Here is a 26154-nt window from a genome sequence, read left to right as displayed (position 1 = left end):
GATAGTGATTTGCTCATTGGCAGTAATGTATTCCTGTGTGCATTCCTCCAATACAACCCTTTTAGTATTCAGTTTAGTGATAAAGGATTTTTTTACACAGCAGCTGTGAACAAAGAATACAATAGCACACAAACTCGAAACACAATTCCAAGCCTGAGCCTTGAATGGCATTCAGACTTCAGTGTGACTGAGCGAACCCATTCAGTGGGAGCATGCGGCGGTTGGAGAGATGGTATCAAGTTGCCTGCAGATGGAGGTCAGTGTGACTGGCACAGTTGGCACCTTGGCACAGCAGCACTGTGCTGCAGCACTCAGCTCCGCAAAGGATGCGTCGACTGAAGGGGGGACTGGGGAGCGAAGCGTTCTTCTCACTTCTCCTTTTTTTTATTGTCTGCGCTTCCTGTTTTGAAAGCCATTAAGGAGCAAATTTCCTCACAGCGAGAGGGGAGATGAAAAGGCCCGGTCTTTTGAAACATGTCCAAGCACAAATGTGAAAAAGAGGGGGAATGATAGCTATCTGTAAACATCTCTGTCGAGGGGTCGACGGAAAAGGATTTGTGAGGGGGGAAAATGATACATTCATTTGCGTTCCTTTTTTTGATTTGCTGATGAAAGAGATGCTGCAGTTTTTGTTCCAAGCCAGCTGTATTGCTCTATTCACAACCACACTAATATATCAGGGCAGGCTCACATAACTACACAGCCACCACCCCCTAACCCCCTTTTCGAAAAAGCTTTGTGACATCTGCATCCACACATGTCTGCATTCAATGTAGCCAGTGAGTATTTATAGATGAGTTGGTTTTGTCATCCATTGATCCCTTCAGGGTCTCTAATCACAAAGCTGTACTTTTAGGTAGCTTTTATGGAGCTTTGTAAAGGTAACGTTTGTGTACCTGAACTGAGAGCACCTAAGGCTAAATGCTGGACCTGACCTGATTATGAAGACTTGATCAAGCCCTTGGCAATTCTTTGTTACCAAGTCCAGCACTGGTAACTGCAGCAAGTCATTTCATCGAACTGTCACAGCTGCCATATCTTTTTAGTATCTGTTTAGTTGGCATACAGCATATTTACACCAGTTTCTGTTCAATGGTGCTTGCCTAGTTCCTCAAGAGTAGCACTAGCTTGGTGCTGCAGACTCTCCTCCTCCCTCTCCTCTTCCTCCTCCCTCCTCTACCCCTCACTGCCCCCGAGCCTGGCCAGTCTGTGCCTCTTAATAAAACCGACAGGCTCTAATTGGGCTTAATTGCACCCTTCGGGCGTCGTCAAAAGGAGTGTTGCTAAACAAACTGCAGGGTCTGCAAGCAGGCCAGCCAGTCTACACGTTGCTGTAGTACATTGGCTGCTTAGCTCATGCCTCGATGTATACGCACAAATCTCCAAAGCTGTTGTATGTACGGCATGTGAGAGTGTATAATAGCGCATTAGGAATGTGCATGAGTAAGCATCCAGTTTAATTATGTGGGTGTATTTGCACTGAGGTTGGAAGGATGTAGAAACAATTCATTCCTCACAGTGAGCCAACTGAACAAGAGCTCACAAGTCGGAGAATCTTTTGCATTCAAGCAGGCAGCATCACCTGACTGTGAACCTCTCTCCGCTCTCTGCCGCTAAATCGACACCGACAGTAAAAAAGAATACATCTGTGTCTTTGAGGAAGTGTCTACAAATCTAGGTGTCAGAAAGAAATATTGCTCTACATCCCAGTAGCACCACCTCCTGGCTAATGAACAGGGGCAACAGTGACGCTGGCTCGTACTCAAACGTGTTCTAATTCAGAGAGCCGGGGCCTGCAACCACCACATGGGCCTTTGTTGGGTCACTGAGCATTATTGATGGAGAGCTCCAGATGTGATTGAGTCATTGAAATGGCAACCCCTAACCTGTGTGTGTGTGTGTGTGTGTATGAGAAGGTGGTGACCCCTAAAGCTATGACCCGCAAAGAAAAAAGAAAGATAATCACATTGAGCCCAACACTGTGGTAAAGTTCTTCTGGCCATTTGTTCGCCTGTCTACCCTTTTAGTCATTACACCGTTTCACAGCCTATTAGATTTCCTGAAAAGTTTTCTAGTTCCAGTTTGTTTTGAAGGCATACAACTTGGTATGAAAAATGCCCAAAACAGGATCATTTCCATTGTGTGCAGCGTGCTTGCCAGTAATGCCAGCAGTAACATGGGGAACGAGGCATCCACTGTGTTTTTGTCCAGAGCTTAAAGGTCATGTAATGATGCAGTGGCTGAGCTGGAGGCCCCATAAAGACTGGAAAGGCCTCATTTTAGTGGCCTGCTGCTGCTCCAGTGCCTGACTAGCAGACTCTGTCACCCCTTCTTTTAGGAAAAAGAGGCAGAGTACATAATTAAGATATACAGCCCATGGTGGACTGAATATATAGACTGAAAATATAGAGGAGCAGACCAGTTGGCCTCAATCACAGCCTGTGGTTTTGTGTTTGGCTGCAGACGGTGCCCAGACCTGTGCAAGTGTGTATCTGTGTGTGTTTGTCAGCAGTCTGAGCAGCATGCTATAAAAGGCTGGTGAGCCGAGCCATAGCCTCTCTGTGTGTTGGGGTCACAGTGAGCCAAACTCTGTGTGTGTATGTGTACACGTACACATACTCTGTGTGGGTATTGTATGTGTTTATTTGTGCGCGCGCCTGTGTGTGTGTGGATGATGCAAACCTGCTCCCTGACCCAAATCTATTCCCTATCCTGTCTCACTATATTCATCATTGTTGTAATATATAATCCTGCTGTCTGGAGCAAGAGTGTACATCTGAGAGGGCACATCCTCCTGTTCCTGGACTTTACGACTGGTATGCACACACGTACACACATTGTCGTTCATGCCTCAGTTGTTTCAGTGCTTTGTCACTCTCTAATGATAACTATCCATCAATGGTTGGGGCGTTGCTCTTGGAAATGAAGATGGATTGAATTAGTGTTGAGTTTGCTGGCCGCTGCGTTGTGGTGGCAACCCGTAATTACATTGTCAGGATCATTGAACCCCCCTCAATGAGACGCTGAACTTAACACGTTTGCACCAGTGTTGATTACAAGGTCTTTTAGTCTGGGCAGATTCACATCATGTAGTTCCTAATAGCAAGTGAAAGACCCAGTCATTTGCGGAAGATTAGTGTGTATGCAGCAGTTCCCTTAGCATTGAGTCAACAGCGGTGATCAACGGACCGCTGCAGATTTACCCTTATTGTTAGAGGAATGGAAACAATAGCCAAAGCGTCATGCAGGGTTGTTGTCCCATTATAAATAAAAACACATGTTTGGAACCAGCCTGAACATGCATCAAAACTGCACCTAGATTATCAATGCTGCATAAATCTTGGAGGGAGCTGTGTGGCCTGGGTGCATTATTTTTTTGCATTATTTCTGAACACAGAGAAATAGAGAAACAATTTTTGCAAATGTTTTGTCTGTCCAGATATTTTTTTTTGTAAGCATCTTGTCCGATTATTTTTTTTAGATACAATAAGAGACAATCATTTAATACGTTGCACTTAGGGGGGATAATGTATGTAATGCACAACCACAGTAACTAAATACAATGTTCAGTTTCCTGGAATTGACAATTTAATATGAAAAAAAAGGCCATAGAAAATATTCTCTGGCAATTAGTTTTCAGTTATTTATGGAAAACACAGTGGTATTTGTAGTTCTAAGCAAGATATCCTTCAGATTTGTGAATGGCAGTTGACACATGAAACCACTAAACACAGAGTTTACAGTGTGTGGGGGAGGCAACACAAGCACAAACATCCAAACTCTCACCTCTCCACTACCTGTTACCCACATCTCCCCCTCTCACTGTGGAAAATGAAAATTGGGCTGAAGTGTTTGTTATTAAATACATCCAGGGAAACTCCAGGAAATAGACTTAATTTCATATAGCAGCATATGACTTAAAAGATCTTAGCGAACCAATTAACCTCACCTCAGCTCATTAAAAACTCTCCTTTCATGGCCAGAAGCAGCAACTCATCTGCTAACACTGGACATGAAAGCACAAATTTGTCCATCGAAAACTCTTAAAAGTAATTGAAAAGGTAGATACGAAGGGCCTGTAATCTAGTGACACAGCCTAACTCAAGTGAAGTGAAAATAGAGGTGATTATTGAGAAAAGGGAACGAGGAGTGGAGAAAGGATCCATCACACAGATGATCTCATATAACTCTGAATATATTATGTGAGCTCTGGAAGGCCAACAGTGTGCAGCTGATCTTAAAGTTACCCTGCAGGATTAAGACAATTTCACTCAAGGTCACCGCAACCGGGAATAGAAAAACATCTGCTTCACAAAATAGAGGTCAGTTCACTTAATGCCTAAATGCATGCCAAGAGAATTGTTCTGCAAATGATTTCAGGTAGCAGCAAATTAAATATACACGACCTCATTGCTTATTCTAAATTCCCCAAAATTTTCTTCAAGTTTTTCTTCTCATCTTCTCTCATCTCTCTGCAGTGATGCTACTCTTTATTTTTTTTCCTGCAAAATCTCCTCTGGAATTTTAACAACTATGAGATTTGTTTACGGTAGAAAGAGAGCTAAATACTTTTGCTTTTTACTGCTCACAAGTACCAGAAGACTCGATGTATGTAGTTGTTTTTTGGTGCTTTTGTTGCATCTGTAAGCTTAGCTCAACACGTTCCATTGTTTTCTGGGGTTTTCTTTGTTAATCTCATTGAAAGTCCATTTGTGTCACGAAACAAGAACATTATTATTAGTCATAATGTAAGGATTACGGCACAGTAATTGCATGTGCTCTGTGCTCTGACTTTTTTTTCTGCACATAAAACATTATTTCCAGGCCTTTGTTGAAACTATCTAATGGGTTAATGGCATTGAGAGAAACCATTCAGCTCCTTAACCACCCAGCGCTTGTGTGTCTGTGTGCATGTCTTGGCTTACACCGTGCACACTCATCAAGCCACATGCAAACAACCAATCTCTGTCATCTGCATCAAAATAATTACAGAGAGATAAACACACCATTTGACCATTTTCACAGTGATCTAATCTGAAGCCGGGCTGTGAAATTGCATGGGGGAGATGATCAAATCCCCTCCTAATGGAACTGATCAGTACTGTGTGTTCAACGTTCAGCCGACAGACGTATTACAGATGCATTTCATCGCCTTTCTCTGCTTTTAGCGTGACCTCTTTGTCTGTTCTGCTTGTTTCTATTTAGAACAGTCACTAAGGTCAAATTTACATGTAGTATTAATTTTGATTTTAACTCTATGACCCATTTTTCTTGACTGCAAATGCCATGTAGATCAATGCGGGGAAAAAAGTGCAGGCCTTTTGTCCTGAGGTCAAGATGGCGATGAACTAGGAGTGTATTGGTTACAGCCCGACTGCTCCACATGTTTCCATCTCCTTTTAGCTAGAAGGCAAACGGCATCCGAAATCTGATTAGCCTCCATTATAAAGAGTGATATTTTCATCCCGCCGATTCTCGGCACTGCGTCAGAGCATTTGGTCGCTTTAATGCCGGGAAAAGCCTGCTCTTTTGACAGATAGTAGATATTTCCAACATCACTTGTTTGGACATTTCTGTCATTCGTGACATGGAATAAAAGACACACAAGAAAATAAAAAGCAACTAAATAATGTCAAAAGATCAGAAATCAATGGGCCGGAGGAATGTGATCCGCTCGGCTCCGTGTGCGACCGCTCCCCCCCGTTCATTATGAGTGTCTTTCCACAGCAACTGAAGTTGCTTTTGTTCACTCCCTCGGAGATGTAACTCAAGCATGAGGAAAGCGTCTGACAATGTTTGGATATAGGCAAAAAATAGCCCTTTACTTAAAGGTTACTGGCCGAGGTTTATTGAGTTACATGTTCACCAGTGACGGGAGGCAGAAGAGTTGGGCCATGAGAGCTTCATTAATGTGTAGGTTTGTATTTCACATTTTGATGTAACTGTGATGTGGAGGAACAAGAAATGATCAATGAGGCTGTGGATAAATGGAAGTTTAGATGGAAGTTAGGTATGTGACACTGTAATATTTTTTTCTTACATATTATTTGTTTTTAGACAATGCGATCTTAAATTTGTTAGTATAAAGGAAATACAGACTTTATTAATAATAACCAGTAAATATAGATTTTTTAAATTTCATTTGTTTAATCGTATAAATAAATAATTAGTTCGAAGACATTCACATTTTCACAAACTGTAATAACAATTTTATTAACGTAATGAACATTTTTAAATCGGTCACGTGTCTGTAAATTTAATAAAACAAAACGCTTATGTGTTTATGTGAAGATGAATATTGAGAATTGATAAATACTAAATAAATCTGATAATAGCTCCCCTTGTTGGATAAAATAGACACTGCATGTATTATTGTCTAGTGTTTTGTTAAAACTGTAGGTCACTGGCAGGGTACTTTATCGCCTCCTTTTCTTCGTAAAGAAATGTCGGTCTCCTTTTAAAATAATTTTTATGGGTTACACTAGAGGTTACAGTATAGGGTTTCAACTTCTGTGGGAGTTGTGATCTGTTCTAATGAGAAAAAGAAAATGCAGCACCACAGTGCTTTGTGTCACCCACTGAGGCTGAGAGATAGACACAGGATTAAAAAAAAAAAAGAAGAAAAAGGGGGAAAAAACAATTTCTGGACATTTCTAGGAGATAAATTTAATTTCTTTGCTATTTGGAGGTCTTCTTTGAAAATGCAATTGTAATGAACACATTCAAAACTGGAGAATAGATTTACCCTCGGCTTCAAATAAGTTGGCGTTATCGGACTCTGTCATTCGCTCCTTCCCATTTTCGAGCTGCTAATTGATGTTTTTGATGTTGGCGAGAAAATTGAAGAAAATGTCATGTGTGAACCGGCGCGGAAGTTAATAAGATTGACTTCGTTGACTGAATTCACAATGAGCGAAGGAGAGGCGTGTAATGGGGACTGCTGCGAATTCGCCCGTCCATCTGCCGAGGGATGAAATCGACACCTAGCACGGAATGGTCCCGTAGAGGTCGATATGGAGGGATGGAGCATTTGGGATGCCCCCTCTACGTTTTTTTTTTTTCCCTTCTTTCTTTCTTTCTTCTTAGCATTTGGGTTTTTCGGTTTTGTTTTCCCACTCATTGGAGTGCATAAGCAGCTGTTTTTCCAGAGGGCTCCTGCCCCAGCCCAGTCCTAGCTTTTTCTGTGGAGTCGTCTCCGAGGGCTGCCTCCTTCCTTGCTCCAAACAATGCTCGTTCTTAATGCTGTTTTGAGTCTGAAAAGCCGCATAGCTTTATAAAGGTTAGATTAAGACGTAGCTAAAAGATGCACTGATATCAGTTAGGGTCATTGCATATGCTTGGCCAATGTGTAACAGAGCCTGAACTTAAATCCCCTTAAATAAAAGGATAGAAGCACCACCGGGGTTGCTCCATCTTGAGCCATTTATCGAGCTCTGGCTGAAAAACCAGACGTAGCCGCTTCACTTCTCATGTTATTGAAAGAATTTCATCTAATAATAATAATAATTTGTTAGAATTTACACCATTTGTTACAAATGTCATTCACTTAAAAGTATTTATTTTTCGATTCACAATAACGTTAAGGTGTAATGGGTTCTTCGTTTTAATTGGGGTATGGATTAGTTGAGTTTGGTTCAGTGCTTCTGATTATTTTTCCCGGCCTAAAGGGGACTGAGCTAAACTCCTAATACGGCCAGTACCCCTAAGCGCTCTTCTTTTTGAAGACACCAAACAAAAAAAAAATAAAAAAGTGGCCTCTGCTAGCGTTCGGCCCTCCGAGGATCGTGGATAAGGGACATTATTCTCAGAATAGGCAATTAATTCCGCTGGCAACGATCGGTTAGAGCTTCATCCCCCACCACCGTTCCAAATACCCTCCTCTCCACCCTCCACTCACCATTTGAAATGCTAACACAATGAAATATTTTTCTATTGGTCCGTGTCCCTCGGCTAAGCCACCGCCGCGGGCAAAGAATTTCATCGACTGATGAGACCACAGGCATGCCCGATAAAAAGGTTAACTGTACGTGACACGCACTCCAAGTAGCCCGCGCTACCTTGAACTCTCAAGTTCTGTAACTTTTATTTGACTTTTTATTGTTAGCGAGGCTGGGCTTGTTTGGCCGCCATGGCTAAACGCGAAGCAGTTTTTTTTTTTTTTTCTCAGTCTTCGTATTCCTGAAAAGTGAGGATAATGCGACTGTGTTTTTATAAAGACATTTCCTTGTTTTTGATTGTGTTTTGCCTGCAGTGGGATTTTGAAGATGATTTTTGATTGTTCGCTGATTATTTGACAGCTTTTTAAAATAAAACGTAAATCAATTGTTATGCATTTTAGATGATCTCAGGCTAGTTTTACCAATGTAATGTGCTGTTTTATACAGTACAATGGGAGGGATTCATTTGTTGAACATTCCCCATGAATAAAATGAAATTGATTAAACAGAACAAATAAAGCCAGTATCCGCGGTATTATTCTTATCACGAAGCTACGAAAACCTTTAGCTTTCATTTGCATTTTACGTCTTGACAACACAGTATACATTTGTATCCATTGTGTTGGATTTTACAATAGCTTGGCTATGCTGAATGAGAATAAAGAACAATCCAGGATGGCACATTTCTCCCACCTTCAGGGATAGGCAAGGTAGGACTGCCAGAGAGTGGGAGGAGGATTCCAGGCTGTTTTCAAATTGTTAGTAAAAGATATATGGGCACAGAATAGGTATGGCTGCTGCAGTACCCCCAACCCCAATGTTTCATGCGCACAAACACACATGAACACACATGAACACATACACACACACACACACACAGTGCTGTGCGAGGACTGAGGCAGGTGGCTCCCCATGGCTGCAGCTTCATGACAACATGCCATTAGAAATAGCAGGCCTGTTGATCAATCCTGCCGACATGACAGCTTCGCCGCGAGGCCTGGCTCTTTGAGTGCCGACGCTGCGGCAGCTCCCTCTCCCGTTTCTCCCCACTAATTGGTGAAGGTTTCTCTTATATATGCTTGTGGCACAGGGCTTTTTTTTCTCCTCCACCTCCTCCTCTTTTTCTTCTTTTTTCTTCCTCTCGTTGTTTTTTGCTTTTTTAGCTTCAGCTTCTCTTTCCCCCATCTACACCCCCCCAACTCCATGCCATCCATTTTTATCTTTCTCCCTTTATATATAGTGTATGTATACATATGTGTATATATCCCGATATGTGTGTGTGTGCGTGTATATATATATATAATAGTTTGTGTGTATTAAATAGATTTTATTCTTTTTTATTTTAACATTGTCACATTGGAAGTGATAACTTTGGATAAGATGTTGCAAGTGGGTTGAGCAAAGGGATGTGTGTGCCGCGGGCACTGTTCGTTCTGTATTTTTTGCGGGACTATTGGAGCTGGGATTTGACATTGACTCTAGGCAATGTGCATCAGCACCAGATACACAATGGGGATCATCCACAAGAAAAAAAGAATTTAATCTTTGTCAGGTGAAATGAAGGAGAAACTAGGGCTGCGAAACAGTTGCATTTTAATTGCATGGTTTATTTAGACAATTTAGATTTAGGCAATGCTGCCAAAAATAATATATCCATAATTAAGTGACACTCTGTCATTTACATTGAAACATGTCTATTTGTTTTTGCTTTTCCCAAACAGCTGTGTAGCAGAGTCGGTATTTGTGTTTATTTGATTTATCACGTTATCCCTTTCTTTTTCATCAAACAGAATTAAGTTGCAAAACGTCAAAACAATTGTCAGGAAATGGCTGTGTGTTGCTTGCTGACTTGTCAAGGCACACGGGGCTGCGTTCTAATTCCACCAGCGTTTCGCCGGCGCATCACTCTTAAACGCCACCCACTCTGAATCTCTCCCAACTAAATAAATGAGGGGGGAGATAAGCACACATTAAATGTTTAACTGTCTCACATTTGTCATCTGTTTTACCCCTCTTAATTAAACAGACTCAGCTTAGTCTCAGCACTCCAAGTGCAGACACACTTGCACACAAACACACACACACACACACACACACCCTGTCTGTGAGCACTGGAGCCTGAGTGCAAACACTGTCCTGCCGATGATTAATTTAGCTGTTAATATTTATTTTACTCATCCTGCTAAGTTAGCAGCTCAGTGGAGGGTGAAGCTGAAATTTTGTGTCTTAGTCCTGCAGGTTGTCTTGTTTCAAAATGATGGATTTTTCTTTTTTTTTTACTTGTTTTGTTTTTGTTTTATTTTTTTAAATTTGTCCATTAGTTTGTAGAGAGGAGACATATTCTGTGGGCCGTATTGTTATGTGTGTCGTCTTCAGTATATTATAGTTATACGCTGCATGTTGAAAACATTAACTACTACCTCCACCCAGTGGCACAAAATAAAAAAAAAAGGCAGGTGTGATTGGCAGCGCACAGTATTTAATGTAGTGGGAAGACTTGCCTTAAGCAAAGAGGGGGATGTATTCACCACACAATAGTGCTGCTATCTCCCACTCTGCATTGTCTCTCTCATCGCCGACCTTATTAGATGCTGTATTTGGCATGAAGAATCCCCTTCTTATCGACACTGAATTTTATTGCCAATATGCTTAGATAGCCGCCTTGTTCTAGTACTTGTTTTGACATCATATTGCATTTTCTGTGTGTGTGTTTGTGTATGTGTGTGTTTCGGTTTATTTTTCTCTTGGTGAATCAGAAAGGAGATCTGTCTGCACCACTGTACACTACTGTGCCCTCAACTTGCTGACGGTTCTGTAAAATGTGGTGAGATTTAACATTGTGTGGCACTGGCGCTTTGCCGGTTCTCGCGGAATCAGTAGACGTGGAAAAGGGAAAGAGAGAGCTGGAGCACGGGCCGGGGCTGAGTAGGAGAAGAGAGCAGAGTAGAATTGGGGGTTCCTCTGAAGCCCCCTCTCCAGATTCGAGGAGCGGAGTGGGGATCAAAGTGGCTTGTTTTATGTGGCTGGTGCTAGACTTTGAAGTCCCAGAGTCACCTACAGCACTCACTTCATCAAGTTCACTAGTGTCTTAATAGCAGATCAATAAGTTTCAAAGTCGGAGAGTTAATTTGATACTAGCGCTGATGTGATCACGCTGGGCCACAGAGCTGCCTGCTCTGCTCCCTCTCATCTCTCCCTTCCCTTCTCTCCTCCTCACCTAGATTGGACCTGTTTTAGGCTCTCAAGTTGAATTAAGCCGTGGTGGGATTCTGTGTTCAGTGCCTGTTTTCATATACAACCTCGCTAGAACACTTAATCTGTGTCTGTGCTTGTGTCATAACAATTAAAAAATACAATTACAATTTAATTGTATTTATTAAACATTTAAATCTGTATTTTTTTTTATTTGTAGTGTAAAGCAAATATTTATCAATGTGAATTATTGCTCCCAATACAGCTAATTTATTTGCTATATTTTGAGCCACAAATTATTAGATTTTTCTGCCTCACAATAATTTTAAGAATCAAATTAATAAAGCTAATTCAGAATTTATTTTTGGTCAAATCCAGTTTGATTCCCTAATTGTATTATGTTTGTTAACAGCTGAATTGGATAAAGTCTAATTTATTAGATGTGTCATTGTGGAATCCTGTAAATATAAGTCAAATTGTATTAATAGAATTCTGTGTATAATAATGCACATTTAGGCAACATTTTAACATAAGTAACTAAATTATTAACAATAAAGTGTTATATAAAGTTTTAAATGCGATCGAGCGCTGGAAACAAAAAATGCGGTAATGCCGACGGCTTTTGGAAATTGGAAGAATCAGGAAAACGGAGCGCTTTCTTATGCGCGCTATTCATTTCAGAAAAAGGCAGCACCATCTGTATTTGGTGCAGTGATACCAGTGAGTTGTTGAGGCCAGATTGGCACCTGGAGGACAAAAGGCCAATTTAGTATGTTCATCTAAGGGTTGCTAATGGTATTAGGGAGCCGGCAGGGTGGTCGGCAGGGGCTTGGTGCTCTAAGGTGAGCCCGCAGCTTGACCCCTGCACTCACACCGATTCACTGGGCTGCTGGCATTAGCGCCCCACATCTGCTATTTTTTTGTGTGACCCAGTCAGTGATTTACTTTATTTTATTGTGTATTCTGCAGCCGGGCGCAAAAAGAAAATTAGTTTTAGGTTTGAAGATTTTGCATTTGGCCGGTCCTCTGTCTTAAATATTTAAAGGGAGAAAACTAATCAGTCGGACGGACGTGTGATCTGCGTTGCTCGGAATTAACAATACATGAGAAAAGAGTGCAAAGTGTTTTTAAAATTATGCAAAAGACACGTTAATGCTTTGAGCACAGAGGAGTGAAGAAGATGGCATGTCAGTTTTTGAAGACAGGTGCAGGTAGGAAGGCTTTTTGTTCAGGCAAATATTTGAGATATGTGAGAGCTTTGTATTTCTTAAAGAATTCCAGAATTTATTTTCAGCAGAAAAATTGGACTGACATCATTAGTTAGAAAATATTCACAAATGTGCAGTGTGACATATTTGATGAAGGTTTGGAAAATTGTGCAGAGAGCCGTGTTTGACAGAGCCGTGGTTCTTAGTGTGAAGCTGTGGGAAGTGGGTCGCGAAGCAGGGAGAGAGCTCCTGGATGGAGCTGAAATGCTGCAGCGGGTGGTGCTGATGGAGGCTGCCTGTGTGGTCCTCAGCGGTCGGTGCCTCCGCCGGGCTCTGCCGAGAGCGCTGGAGGTCCAGGGTTTTAATGAATGTTTCATGTTAAATTTAGAGCCAGCATTGTTCGCAGTGCAACGTTTGTACGTCTTATTTCGCTTAATGTTCCAACACAGGTGAAAAAGCAAATCCAGATCTTCTTGTAAAAAGAAAATCAAGGAGAATAAATCTGTTGTAGTTCATCAAAAGAAGAAAAAAAAAAAAGAGCGTTCTTTGAATTTTAATTTTGTCTGTCATCAAAATTATTTCTAATTTATAGTTTCTGTCTTTAAAAATGGTAAAATTATGAGTAAAATATTTCTATATTCCTCTCCTCAAGATCTTTTCTTGAGGTTCCTGCTGTTCGTGCACCACGAAATCTTGCTTCATTAAAAGTGTATTAATCTTGTCTCGTCTCATGGGAGGTACCTTAAGATGATGTTGTATCTTTTTCTTTAAATTGTTGGAGGAGAAAAAAAAAATCTTCCAGATTTGGTCCCTGTCAGTCAGAAATAATTGTGTGCTTAATCTTGTCCCTGATGGATGACTTGGAGTTCAGCAATGGGCCAGCTCCAATGACAAATACAATATTAATATTCATTAACTGCTTTGACAATGCTAATTTTGATGCAGTAGTAAAGGGCCTTCCAAAGTTAGCGGCCAAAGCATCAGAGCTGAGCAAGGTGGCAAGATAATTTGTGCTGCTTTACTGAGCTGAAGGCTTTTAAAGTCTTAAGCAGAGGGAAAAAAAGGCTAGGTACCACAAACAAAATAAAAGAGAAAGGGAAAAAGTTCAGACGCATTGGAAACCAGGACTGTGGAAGTAATACGATCAAGAGACGGCTACAAAAATTTGACACCTCCAATGCTGCATCTTTGAGCAAATATTTTTTTTATTTAAACAAAAAACTTACAACAAAAAGGAGCATAACATGGTAAGTCAGCACTTTCTTGATTTTTTTTTTTGTTTAATCTTTTTGATCTTTTCAATTATCACCATTTGAAGATCAATAGTCATTTTTTTTCTGCTGTGGTTAAAAGGCTCACAGCGGTGGTATAGTGGATGGTCGGATCACGGCTTTAAGAGTGGGCTTCCTCTCTTCAAGCCACCAGTTGGCCGGGTTGAATTTTCTATTGCCAGCTCTCCCGAAAACCCATACAGGGCTTGTGTGTATTTATTGGTATTTTTTGGTATTGTTTTAACCGCTGTTGTTGGCTTGTTGTCTGGCAGGTCTGACTTTGGAGTTGGGGTTCCTTTTCCCCTCTCAGTTGTCTTAAGAGAGTTCAGGCGGTAGAGTTAGAGGTGCAAAAGCTGTACCACAATGACAGGCTCTTTTGGTGATAAATGTCTGTTTTTTTTTTGTCTTTTGTCTGGCTGTTTCTTCCTGGGCTTCCTACATCAAAAATTGGGGGTACCGACGGGCAGGACTGGGGCAGCGTGGCTGCAACACCACACACCCTCTGCCCTGGATCGGAATGCTTTCTTTAACCTTTTTTTTTCTGACACTTTTTCTTCCCAGCGTTTGTGTTTTTGATTTTGTATTTAATTTAGTGTGACTAGCGGTGAATGGAGCGTGGCTAGTTTTTGGGATTAATGACATGACGAGAGACACCCCACTGCTTGAGTTTAGCCAAGTTAGGGCAACTCCTATAGACGGCACTCCACTACCTTTATGTTTGCCAAGCTGCTGAATGAAAGCCTCTCTCTTTCTCTCCCTCTTTTTGTTGTTCTTTCAACTTATCAAAGAAAGAGAGATGGACACAAAAGAGCTTATTAGGGGGGATATGAAGATGGGCGAGGGGGAAAGAGGAAGTCCCGGTCAGATGCGGAGAAGAGCAGCGCAGCCTGAGTGTGCGTTTGAATGCATGAGCGGGCTGAGAGTGAACATCCAGCTCTGGCCGCCCGCTCGCGGTCCTCTCTGCTCTGGGACCTGAAGGGCTGCTGTCCTAAGTCGCTCCAGCATACCTTGGCGCTCGCTCGGTCCTCCGGCCGCTGTCTTATCGGCTTAACCCATCGAGCGTTAGCGAGGGGCTGCCGTAGATGAGGTGCTGCCCCCCAGTGGATTAGTGGCTGACATGGTGGTGGGAGTCTGCTTGGAGTCTGTGCACTACCACGAGTGCCAGCATGCTTGTTTTAACCAGGAACCGAGCAGCATCCCAAATACAGCTCTTTTAAATGGTAAGACTTTTCAACATTTTAATTACAGCTGTGCTTTATTTTTTGGTGCTTGTTTGGCTTTAAATATTATGTTTTGATTGAATTTATTCATGGATATTTTTCTGGGCATGTTTGGCAATTTATAACACTTATGTTGCTAAGTGACAGATTGACAATTTGGATAATGAAAGGCAGTGTTTGATTGCTTTGTCTTGACAGCCTGACAGGCGTGTATTATTCTAAGACATCAAACTAAATACGATTATTGTTTATTTTTTGGTAAAACGCATTGAAACATTGGGTAATACATACCATTATTTAAAATTACATTTAAAATATCTTTTCCTGTATTAACATTTAAATCTAAGTACTATAATTTAGATTGATTGCCACGTCTGCTTTCCTGTTTCTGTTGACATTAATAAATCAGGGTTAATGTTTTTATAGTTTTGCCCCTAAGATTTTTAAATTTGCTTAACAAATTTGACTTTGTAAATTACATACTTGTACTGTAGTTATTACAGTAAATGCTGAAAAAATAAAGAAGCTGGACTTTGAAGTTCGACTTGTGCGCTCATAGTATTTTCTATTTAGGCTTTTGTCCTTCATTGTTCAAAGTTATGTGAGAAAACAATGAATTCGTAAAGGTCAGAGATTGTTCCGTTCCTTGTTTTGTGAAACTTTTTGTTCTTCTCTTTTTTATTCTTTTCCCGCACACTTTTGGGTCTCGTGCGAACATCTTAGACAGTGGAGTGGAATAGGGTATTTCTTCTCTCCCCGCTATGCTCTCTTGTGTTGTGGCGTTGATGCCATTGTGGCCGGGTGATTGGGAGCTGTCCATCACTTGCTGGCGAACTGGCAGTTTACTTAAGAAAGTGCACGTGGGACAAAAGGAGATGGCAGGAGTGTAGCAGGCCGGCTGAATAGAGGGAGGGCAGGCAATTAGCCACCGCCTTGTCGAGGCTCTTTTACTTGTCAAGCTGGAGCCCCAGCGCTATTGTCCAAGCTGTGTAAAGGACTTTCCCAGGGCTTTGTTTTGGCTTTAAGGGCCTCAGGACTGCCTGCTGCAGGCCAGGGGAAGAGCAGGATCCTAACAGTGACAGAGAAGCTGAACGAGAACAGGAGAAAAAGAATGGAACGGTGTATTTAGAGAAAAGTATCTGTAAGTGCTGTTGCAGTTTTTAAATATTAGTCGTTTCGTTTTATTGGCTTTATTTTCGTCATCAAGATATTTTTGTTAGATGTGTTTTCAACATTACTTAACTTAATTTTATTTAATAATTTTCTGCTTCATTAACCTTCATCAGCTTATATTAAAATTATATTAAATGTAACTGTGCTTCGATGGAAATAATGTATTCTATAAATAATTAATTTGTCATGGTCATTAGTTAGGTTTAGGTTGTTAGAGGTTATAAAAGGTAATTAAAAGATGGCAGATCTAGTTAATTATAGATTGTAAAAATTAGAAATTATGCTTTTGAAAATGAGCCATTTAGAAACTGTTTATTCTTTTATCAGAATTATCAACTTTGATAATTTTATGTTCCTATGAAAAATAAAATGTCTTTACTTAAAGTGATTTATCATTAAAATTGTGTATTTTGTTTATTAGGCATCTAGATAACATTTTCCTATTAGTAAATTTTAAAGTGGGAACTCATATTTTTACTTTGTAATCTCAACAATTAAATCAACAATTAAGAATTTTTTTTAATGTTACTGGTCAAATTTTAGGAACATATTTATTTTTTCAAATTAAAAAAAACAAAAACTAAAAGTCGTGTTTAATGGAATTCACCTTTAATGCACCATGTATGCGTATGAACCGATGGCCAGAAGATCTCTTGAATTTCTTTGTGCTTGTTGGAAATAAAAAGTGTTGACCATGTGAGGCTTGTCATTTGACTTTAGTATTCAGAAGAATAATGGATTTGAAGGTGAAATAGTTGCGGACAAAAGAGAATGGGGAGGAGAGGGCGGTGAGGAGGGGCCCGAGGCCTTGTTCACATGAACCTTGAATGGAGACAGAGTTGAGGGGGGAGTTAGGAGGAGAATTGTTCTCCGCTCTAAGATATTGTTTAGAAAACGGGCGAGAAAGGGGAGAAAAAAAAGTAAAAAGGATCACGACGAAAGGTGCCACATCTGTGTCAGAGTGAAGACTTTCTCTCCCTCTCCTCAGTTTCCCCCTGGAAAGTGGGTATGAAGAGGGGACTGTCAGCATCACACAGATAAAGTGACTGTTGGCCACACTTTGCTGAGCCTGCCCTCCCTTTGTGGATGTTGTTGTGTCTTGTTCCTTTTTTTCCTTTCTATCTCTCTCCCTCTCCTGCTCTCTCCTCTTTGTCTCCATCGCTCGCCTTGCTCGCTTTACCTTGTAGCCAAAGCTTTTCAAGCTGCCAGTTCGTCTCTGGGCATCCTGGAGGCACAGCAGAGCCCACACACACACATACTCTAAGAAACACATACACAGACCCAACGTACAGCAGGGATTTGGGTAATAACTGTTTGTGTGTGTGTTTGTGAGTATATATTTTTTTCTGGAGTATTGCTAGTGGGAAGACTGCTGCAGTGCTGAAAAGCTGCTCACAGTAATTTTTCATTTTCTCCTTCCACAATCTGACTCTCACTTCTTGTACTTCTTGTCGCCGGCATCAAAACTTTCACTGAGATAGAAGAGGAGACTGCTGGCCGCTAAGAGCAAGTGCTTCTGTGGTTAGAGTGAAGGATTTGGAGCTTCTTTTTTTTTTTTTTTTATGGATGGATGTGTGAGGGTGGGGAGGATTGTGGTGACTCTGTGTGTGTTTATAGGGAAACTAGGCCTCAGATGCTGAGCCTGCTCTAGACACTTCAAGAGACACACACACTCTCTCATGTCAAAACCTCCTGGAACAATGGTCAACCGGCCACAGCACCAAGTGCAAAGAGAGGGGGGGCGATAAACACACATGCACACACATACACCACACATGCCCAGCAATACACTTGCACACAGTGGAGGAAGGAAGCCAAGGCAGAAACAGACAAAGAAGGAGCAGAAGTAGAGGAGAGAAGCGGCCAAGAGAAGCAAGAGGGCTTCTCCCCGGTGTAGAGGGGGGGAAGGAGGTGCTGGGGGGGGGCCAGGTGGAACGAGGAGGAGGGGGCGGGGGGGGGACCGACGGGGTCATGTACCCACGGGATGGAACTCCAGCCGGGCCGGAGGAGACGGGAGCCAAGGCAGGAGTCCTAGGCCCCGGGCTCTCTCTCCTCCAGCAGGTGGGCTGCTGGCACCTCAATCTGAGCAGCTGGGTGAGTAACGCAGCACTGCTCCCCTTCTTCTTCGCTGTCTCCACTTTTTCTTACCACTGACGGCTCTTAGCTTTATTCTGACAGGTTGTTGTTGTGGTGCAGGTTGGTAGTAGGTTGGTGGGGGTAGGAGAGCAGGAGGGGGGGTGCTGCTGTTTGGGCTGAGGAAGTGGTGGACATCTGAAAGAAAACTTTTGTGTATATTCATACATACACATGCTAATGATAATATGTATATGCATGCTTACCGCTCACAACTTTTAATCTTTGACAGTCTTGTAATTGTTGCACACTGTACAATTATTTAAGGTCTTTCTCTTAAACTGAGGCCTAAATACTAAATATTGTAAACAACATATCAAAATTAATTAAAAAGTAAATTTTCAGATAAATGTTTCTCTCAAAGACCATTATTAACAACATCATTTGATCAAGCTCATGTCTTAACCATGAAATAAGTTTTCAATAACCTCACAGATTAACATATTCCTTTGTTAATGTTGCCATCCAATTCAAATTCCTAATTGCCTGGCTTTCAGCTGAAATTCTGAGGGGGCTGATTGCATTTCAAAAGGCAGAATTCAGTCTGGCTCTTAACACTGTGATACAATATCACCTCTTAGAGAAGCCCCTTTAACTCAGGTATGAGAACTCAAGAGGCTGTTTACATTGAAAAGAAAAAAGCTCTAACACGTGCATCTAAGAGGCGATTTGTCTTCACAGAATACAACAGTTATACCAAATACCACTTCATATTTAAGCTATTTGTGCGCAGCTTTATTTATCTGTGACATATCAGAACATGTCCTTTCTGCAATTCTATTTGATGTGCCGACTATCAAAGATGGGAAGCAAAAATAAATGGTGACGAACGACTTGAGTGCTAGCGAAGAGAGCAGGAGGAAGGGGAGCAAAGGCTCTGGCCCACATAATATTTTTGTTCAGCACTGTGATCAAGCAGTCGGCATGTCACTGCAGCAAAGTGAATAGATTAACTTTTAAATATACTGTGGTCTCGGGAGCCACTTGCCCTCAGAGACGCATCTTCTCTGAAGGAGAAAACCGATCAACACCTCCGTGTCTGCTTTTTAAATTCCTTTTCTCCCCCTTACAATTCCCAGGTTCTTAATATTGTGGAGATTTTTTTTCCCCCCTGTAATAATTAACCAAGAAATATTATTTCTGGAATGGGGCAGGAAGATGGTGGCCCTGATAAACCAGTAACTTGTTGGAGCAATTCATACTCCAGTGGTGTTAATCTCCATGTATTCCTTTAGATTGTCTGCTTGAATGAGAGGTTTGATTTGACTGAGTTCTACCAGAGCTTGTGTGTGTGTGTGGGTATGATATGGGGTTTGCTTGGAGATGAAGATCTTTAGCCTGGAGAGGGCACTCTACGCCTCCCAAAGGACAACCATTGTGTGTAAACATTTCAACAGGAGAACAGATGATTCATTAGATTGGTAGCAGCACAGTTTGTACTTTTGGCTTTGCTCACACACACGTTCAAATTACTCTTCACTGACACTTTCCCCCAGCTCGCTGGTGTGTATGTTTTTTGTGTGCTGTCACTCCATGTGCCTTGGACGTGGGCCACTTGCACGTTCTGGGAGAGGCTCAGGGCGCTCTGGCAGCTTTTTCTGCTTGCTTTGGAATTTGGAGGCCTGAGAGGACCCCAATCCATCACACTACTGTCATCCCCACATCTCTCTCCTCTCGTCCTGGTCTCCCTTCCCTGTCCCGTCCTCACTACAGCTCATTAGCGCCCCGCAAGCTGTTGTGACAACTCATCATATCATGACATAAAGCAGAGAGACAGAGGCTGTAGCCCCCCACACAGCCACCCCCTTGGGCTCGCAAGGTCGCCACCTTCACATTTAGGGCTCAAATTGGCCCCTGCGAGGTGCCACCAGGCGGAAATGCAAGGCCAACAGCTTTTTCCTGTCTGGCCTCCACCTCTCTGTCTCCCCCCCTTTTGTCTCACTCTGTCCGGCTGCTGCTTTGTCGTCCCCTTCTGCCTTCTCCTCCCCAGAGGGATGACTTAAAGAAGCATATTCATTTGTCCACCTCCAAAAGGTTGTTTCACAGTGACAGAACGGTGTTACCTGCAAGCCTAGGAAATATTTAACACTTGTAGAATTACATTGTTAGAAGTTAAGACTCCAAAACATAGTGGTGTTTGCTGATGTAGCCATCAGTGCATCCTTATCACAGTGACACAAAAAGTAAAATACATGCAGCACAATGTGTTTTTTTTTTCCCTTTTAAGCGTGTGAGCCTGGAAATGGAGCTGGGAATAGAAAAATAAAATAGAATAGAGCCACAGAAATATATCAATAACATCACCAGAGGCAGCAACTACTGCTCCTCTTTGTGTCTGCTGTACTTAAGTGTGCTGCCCGCACTTCACAGCACTGGCCTTCCTCAGCAGCAGGCGCTGTATGGGTCCTGGACATGGAAAGAGTCAATTGATGTTCATGCAAGTGTGTGCTCTTAAGTTTTTCTTCAGGGTCTTCTAAATGTGAGATCTCTTTTTGAGGCTTGTAAATCTGGTCATCATGACTACTGAGTAGTGTTTCTATTTGTCCTTTGTTATATCTGTTTGTTGTAATGATGGAGGTGGTTGGAAAGATGCAAGCCAGCGGGGGTGTAGGGGCAGGAAATGTTCTTTCTTTTCCCCTGGCTTTTGTGGAGAAGAGAGAATAAAGCCTCCCACGTTGCCTGCTTTTGTTTCTCTGTGCTCTGTGGGCTCTGTGCGGCTGCAGCACCCAGCAGCTTGCCAGACGAGCCCTTGGGCTTGTATTGTCCCACAGTGGCCACAGGGCAGGTGGTGGGCCTCCTTGCCGCCGGGACCACCGTGCGCTGCCCTGACATCACCACCGCATGTGCAGTGTGCAGAGTGAGCATGTGACCTGATTGAAAACATCAAACCACAGGAAGTCCACATCAGCTGACTGACCGTATAGGCATTAGGTGGTGGAGTTTTTGAGTTTTCATGTCAGCAAACTGGAATTTATAGGGAAAGTAAAAAGACAGAAAGGGGGGATTATTCTTAAAACAACAAAAGCCAAGCTCATGCTTACAACCACAACTTGTCCCTTCACATCCAGCCACTGTCTGTGGAGGCAGCAGTGAGTCCAGTCTGTTGGTATTTGCCTCAGTCGAGGCTTTTGAAGGTAAAAAAAGAGCACACTCTTACACCACAAGTGACTATGATGTAAATCAGCTGGCTTCTAGCTCTCTCTGCCTCTCTCTGTCTCTCTCTCTCTGTCAGTCCCATACACACCCTCTCTAACACGCTCTGTCTAAATGTGGACTCAGTGGATGGGAATTTTGAACTGTCTTCTCAATGGCCGGGGGCCTGGACAAAAGAACTAATTTAAATGGCCACTAAAGCTTTTCAGCGTGGAGTGATGAAGAATTGACAACATTCTTTCACATCATTACCCGAGGGAGGAGTGGAGACTCATGAAGGAGGAGGTTAGGAGGTGAGGCTTAGGGGGGAGACGAGAGAAAAAGCGAAAGAGGGAGACAGAGGCCATCTTGTTGCATTCAGCTACTGACGCGTCAGCTGCATTTGGCAGCTGTCATAATCTCCATTCTGATTGTTTTTCTACCAGGTTTTTTTTTTCCTCTTACTTTTTCATCCCTCTGTTCTAGTTGTGCATATCAGATCAGGCGCCCCTGTGCAACGAGGAGTGTCTTGGTTTGTGTTTCTTTTTTAACGAAGCCCATTCCTCATACCGCCCCCAACACACAAACACATATACACACACCCCCAGCCCCTCTCTCCTTCCCAGCCTTTTCAGCTGAGGGCTGTGAATGAGTCCCAGGAGTCTCTCTGCCTCCCTGGAGTTCTGCTGGGGTTCATTAATCTTTCATTGGGACCATGGCAATAGGGAATGCCCCCCCACCACCATCACCTCTCCCCTACCACTATTACTATAGAATAGAGGGTTTAGATGACCGGGCTTGTATGGGCCGTACAGATAGACAGCTTTAACTTCTCAGTAGAAATTTAGCGCAGGGCTCTGAACTGTTGTGTGTTACGCTCTTTCTTTCATTCAGGCCTCATATTAACTTCGTTCTCAAACAGCCCGAGCACATGATTGGTTTGCAGCATTAAGCTGTGCTCACATTTGTTTCAGCATGGACCCACAGCTTTGCATTTGTATTGTCAATGAGCATCAGGCAACTGAGCATCTTATGCATGCATGCCCCCCTGCCAACATCTAGTCCCATTAATGTTGTTCAAAGTCTGTTGGAAATGTGCCTCAGTGGAGCTTTTTTTTTTTCTCTCTTGCATGGGTTAAAGTCGCTAATGAGGGTGTGTGGCCTATCAGAGAGCTGCACACACACACACATACGCATGCACACATGCACGCACGCAAGCACAAGCAGCTTGGTGTCTCACTCGTCTCCCCCTGAACATATCATCCATGTTATGATAAGCCTGATTAGTGCTGCTTCTTTGACTGCTGAGGGCAGGATAAGGATGTGTGGGTAAAGAGGCGAGAGCAGCCTCTGCCACCAGCCTAATCTACAGCAGAGCTCTAATCTGGTTATCTTGTGGTCGGGGACTGTGTGTATTAGTGTTTGTCCCAGTCTGGCCTGATGAGAGGGGCTGAGCTCCGGTTAACACAGGGGCCCACGGCAGCACACCCCTAAATCTCCACTGTAATCTTTGGGTAATTGAAAAAAAAGGGGGCCTGCACCACTTAGGAGCACAAAGAGAAGATTACATAGCTAAAACCAATTTGGCAAAAATGCAGAAATGGATTTTCAGCCCCACCTCCTCTCTCGTAACCCTTTTATTACAATACACCCCTATCCTCCATGAACTGGGCCCTGGGGGAATAGATGAGGGAAGGGGAGTGAGAAAGAGGGGAGACCAGGAGGAGGCTCGAGAGCAGGGAGGAGGAGCGCCAGGCACAGTGCTGACTGGAGCCGCTAATGACTGTGGATTTACACGCGCTGCCTTGATTTTGTGGTTTACAGATGATCGATTACTTCACTGCAACTGTGGTTAAAAGTGCCTCATCACACATCAGGCCCAAATGTGATCTGGCAAGCCCCCAAGCCTCTTAGATTGTGTTACTGAATTCCAGAGTGACACAGCAGAAGTGTTTTTAATTACAAACCACACTATTTTCACTGCGGCTTGGTGGTTTGGCGCCTCAAGAGTACCCAGAATTTGATAGCTCTTCATTCGAGAGTTTTCAAACCAAGTTGTAATTCTGTGGCAGGCGCCTGCAATCTCTAACCCCTAAACCCAAATCTTAACACCCTGGCCTCTGTTTTCTCTCCCTTTCACTCTTTCTATTACTGTCCATCTGTCTGTCTTTGTATCCTTCTTCTCTCTCTCTCTCAGTCTAATAAGGTTCCAGTGGTACAGCACCCTCACCATGTGCACCCTCTCACGCCTCTGATCACCTACAGCAATGAGCACTTCACACCGGGGAACCCCCCTCCTCACCTACAGACAGACGTGGATCCCAAAACAGGTAAGATCTGAAATATTTTTCCACAGCACACATTGAATTTAGTATTAAAACATAGTTATAAATGGCGTCCGGATCAACATGCCCTCATATGTTTCAAACTATTCAATAATAAAACCACAGAAACAGTTCTTTCTAGATACAGAACTTCAGCTCTGTGCTGCTCTGATGGGCGTGTGAGTTATGCTCTGACGCCATACTTCACATACAAAACTTTCTGCCTGTCTAAATAGTGCGTCTGTAGCTGCATTCTTATAAAAGCAATTCAATTTTAATATAGTTTATAAGTCATATTTACAATACAGGTATTCTTGTTTAAACTATGATCTCATTTAACATTGAAGTACTATGAAATAGAAATGTTTATTTTGTCCATTTATTGCTAACTTAATAGCCCCAGAAACATAAAAAAGGACTGTTTACGAGGTTGTGATAGCTATTGCAGGACAACGTCAACTCAAGTTCCTCTTGTTGACAACTGATCATCATCTGTTACTGATTGATTTTGCCATCAACATCATTAACACAGTTTGGCTTCACATTCGAGAACCTCAACAGTGGCTTATAAACCTCTCGTAAAACATGGAATTCGGCAAACAACCTCGACTTCTCATGATCTTAGCTCCTATTGCCAAGCCTGAAAACAAGAAAGCCTCTGTACTTGGAGGGCCATACATCTTTAGCAAAATAGCAGAGAGCAGCACACACGCTGCCTCTTTGCAATGATGTCTCCAACCAAGTAGACAAAAAATCTTCAAAATGAAAAAAGAGCACTTGGATTTATTCAGGCTTTTTGATTATTTATAACTATCTATATTTATAACTACGCCTGTCAGATCTGCAGTTACGTCTTTACAGCCTGTTGATGCTGCTTCAGATTGAGAGTGGCCAGGTTTAGCAGACAGGTCCTGCCCACACATCCCTCTCCCACACTATTCAGCGAACATTTTTTAGGCAATTTCATTCATTTCTGTGAGCATCTTGACCCACCACATTTCGTTAACTGTCATTCAGCCCGTCCTTTCAGGTTAATGCATTTTCAGTGCGGTGAATAATTTCATGCTTTTCTGCGGTCTCTTGTGGATTGAGTCGGTGTTTTAGGTAATAATGTTCCCTTATTATGATGGTCCTTACAAAGGGGAAATAATGCACCAGCTGCTGTTTAATGTAGTGCTTAATGGGGCTGCTTAATTGGGCTCAGTGTTTAATTAATTAATGAGCTATATTAGGTCTTGAGTGCCGGGTGGTGATGGGATAATGTTTGCGAGGCTTTCCTTTTAAAAGAACTTGCCTTTGGTTTCCTAAGAAAAGTTACGTTTCCTGCTTTGACTCAAACTGCTACGTAGCACCTTGTCCATCAGTAACAGAATCCCTCTCAAGAGGCACTTGGACAACCTGGATCAGCTGTGGACTTTGGGTGTAACCACCTACATTAGCCAAGTTCTGATCTATGAAGACTGATCTGGCTCGACTCTGCTCGGCTGCGCTCGCACGGGCCAAAATTTCTGCAACAACAGCTGCACAGGAAAGCCAGCTGTGTAGAAGAATCGCACATCAGCCAAAATGAAAGTCCCTCAGTTCCTAGTCTACTGAGCGCACACACACACCTCCCTGCTGCGCTGTTACACATGTCTAGTGTTCCCTGTTTCAAGTTTGTCATAAGAGAGAGAAAGTTATTTTTACACCCGGCTGTGTATGAGACCTTTTCAAGGCATTCATTCAGGGCAGCTTGCTGATGCAGTTTCTCCTTCTGTCAGCTGCCACAGAAAGTAAAGGCAACTCGGTGGAAGCTCTGATTGTTTGGCAGTGCCCTCAACGAGACTAAAGGATGTCCTTAAATTGGACGTCTTTGTCACTGTTTGTCTGCGGGGGGATAACAAACTAAATTTGCTGCTATTAATATGCTAAACCTGAGAATGGCGTGGACGAACGGAGACCAACGAGCCAAAATATACTCTGTGTTTCACGTCATTACCTCTGCCAAAACTATCATCATAGCTGCCGAAGTAGTCAACCATTAATCTCTGTCAACTCAGTGAGTAGAACTTCTAGTTTAATTGGTGCTGGCTTTAAGCTCATAATCCATAAAATTTCACACATAACATCAGGTGAAATCCATACCCATCCAGCCAGTATGCCAGTCTAAATCAGCAGACAGATTGAACCTGTAGCCCCATATTGACAGCTCTCTGATCACCGAGAGTGCTTTAATTATATTGTTGTGTTTTGTTAACTTCTAAACCTCAGTTATTTCATATCATTAATCTTCTAATTCGGTAGACAAATGTGACAAAAACCGTGTTGGTGTTTTCTCCTCACCTCTCTCGCCTCTGCCTCTTTCAACACATTGTGCCGCCGCCTCAAAGGCCTTTGATCAGGAAGTGTGATTTAGCACTGTGTACATGCGAGCAGCAAGCCCTCTTCCTCCTCCTATTCCTCCCATCTGCACTCCTGTGATGTCAGCTCCATTCAGATGTGAAACTCTCAACAAAGAATGAATTCAGCACTGACAAAGATTTGGTTCTCTCTCTGTCATCATCTTGTCTGTCCACCTCCTCTCT

General features: G+C 42.5%; 1 protein-coding gene across 15 annotated transcripts in view; it reads left to right on the top strand.

Moving 5' to 3' along the window:
- tcf7l2 (transcription factor 7 like 2) overlaps window positions 1-26154 on the top strand; it is an 83297-nt gene that overhangs the window by 42998 nt on the left and 14145 nt on the right. For all 15 annotated transcript variants that reach the window (XM_033326813.1, XM_026350974.1, XM_026350972.1 and 12 more), the window contains one exon: window positions 23464-23596. In XM_033326813.1, coding sequence (XP_033182704.1) covers window positions 23464-23596 — 133 coding nt within the window. The remainder of the gene's footprint in view (window positions 1-23463; window positions 23597-26154) is intronic.

This window comes from Anabas testudineus, chromosome 19 (assembly GCF_900324465.2).
Source record: "Anabas testudineus chromosome 19, fAnaTes1.2, whole genome shotgun sequence".
In the NCBI taxonomy this organism is placed as follows: domain Eukaryota; kingdom Metazoa; phylum Chordata; class Actinopteri; order Anabantiformes; family Anabantidae; genus Anabas; species Anabas testudineus.
The sequence above is the reverse complement of the archived record's forward strand: the minus strand, read 5'-3'. Positions and strand labels throughout refer to the sequence as shown.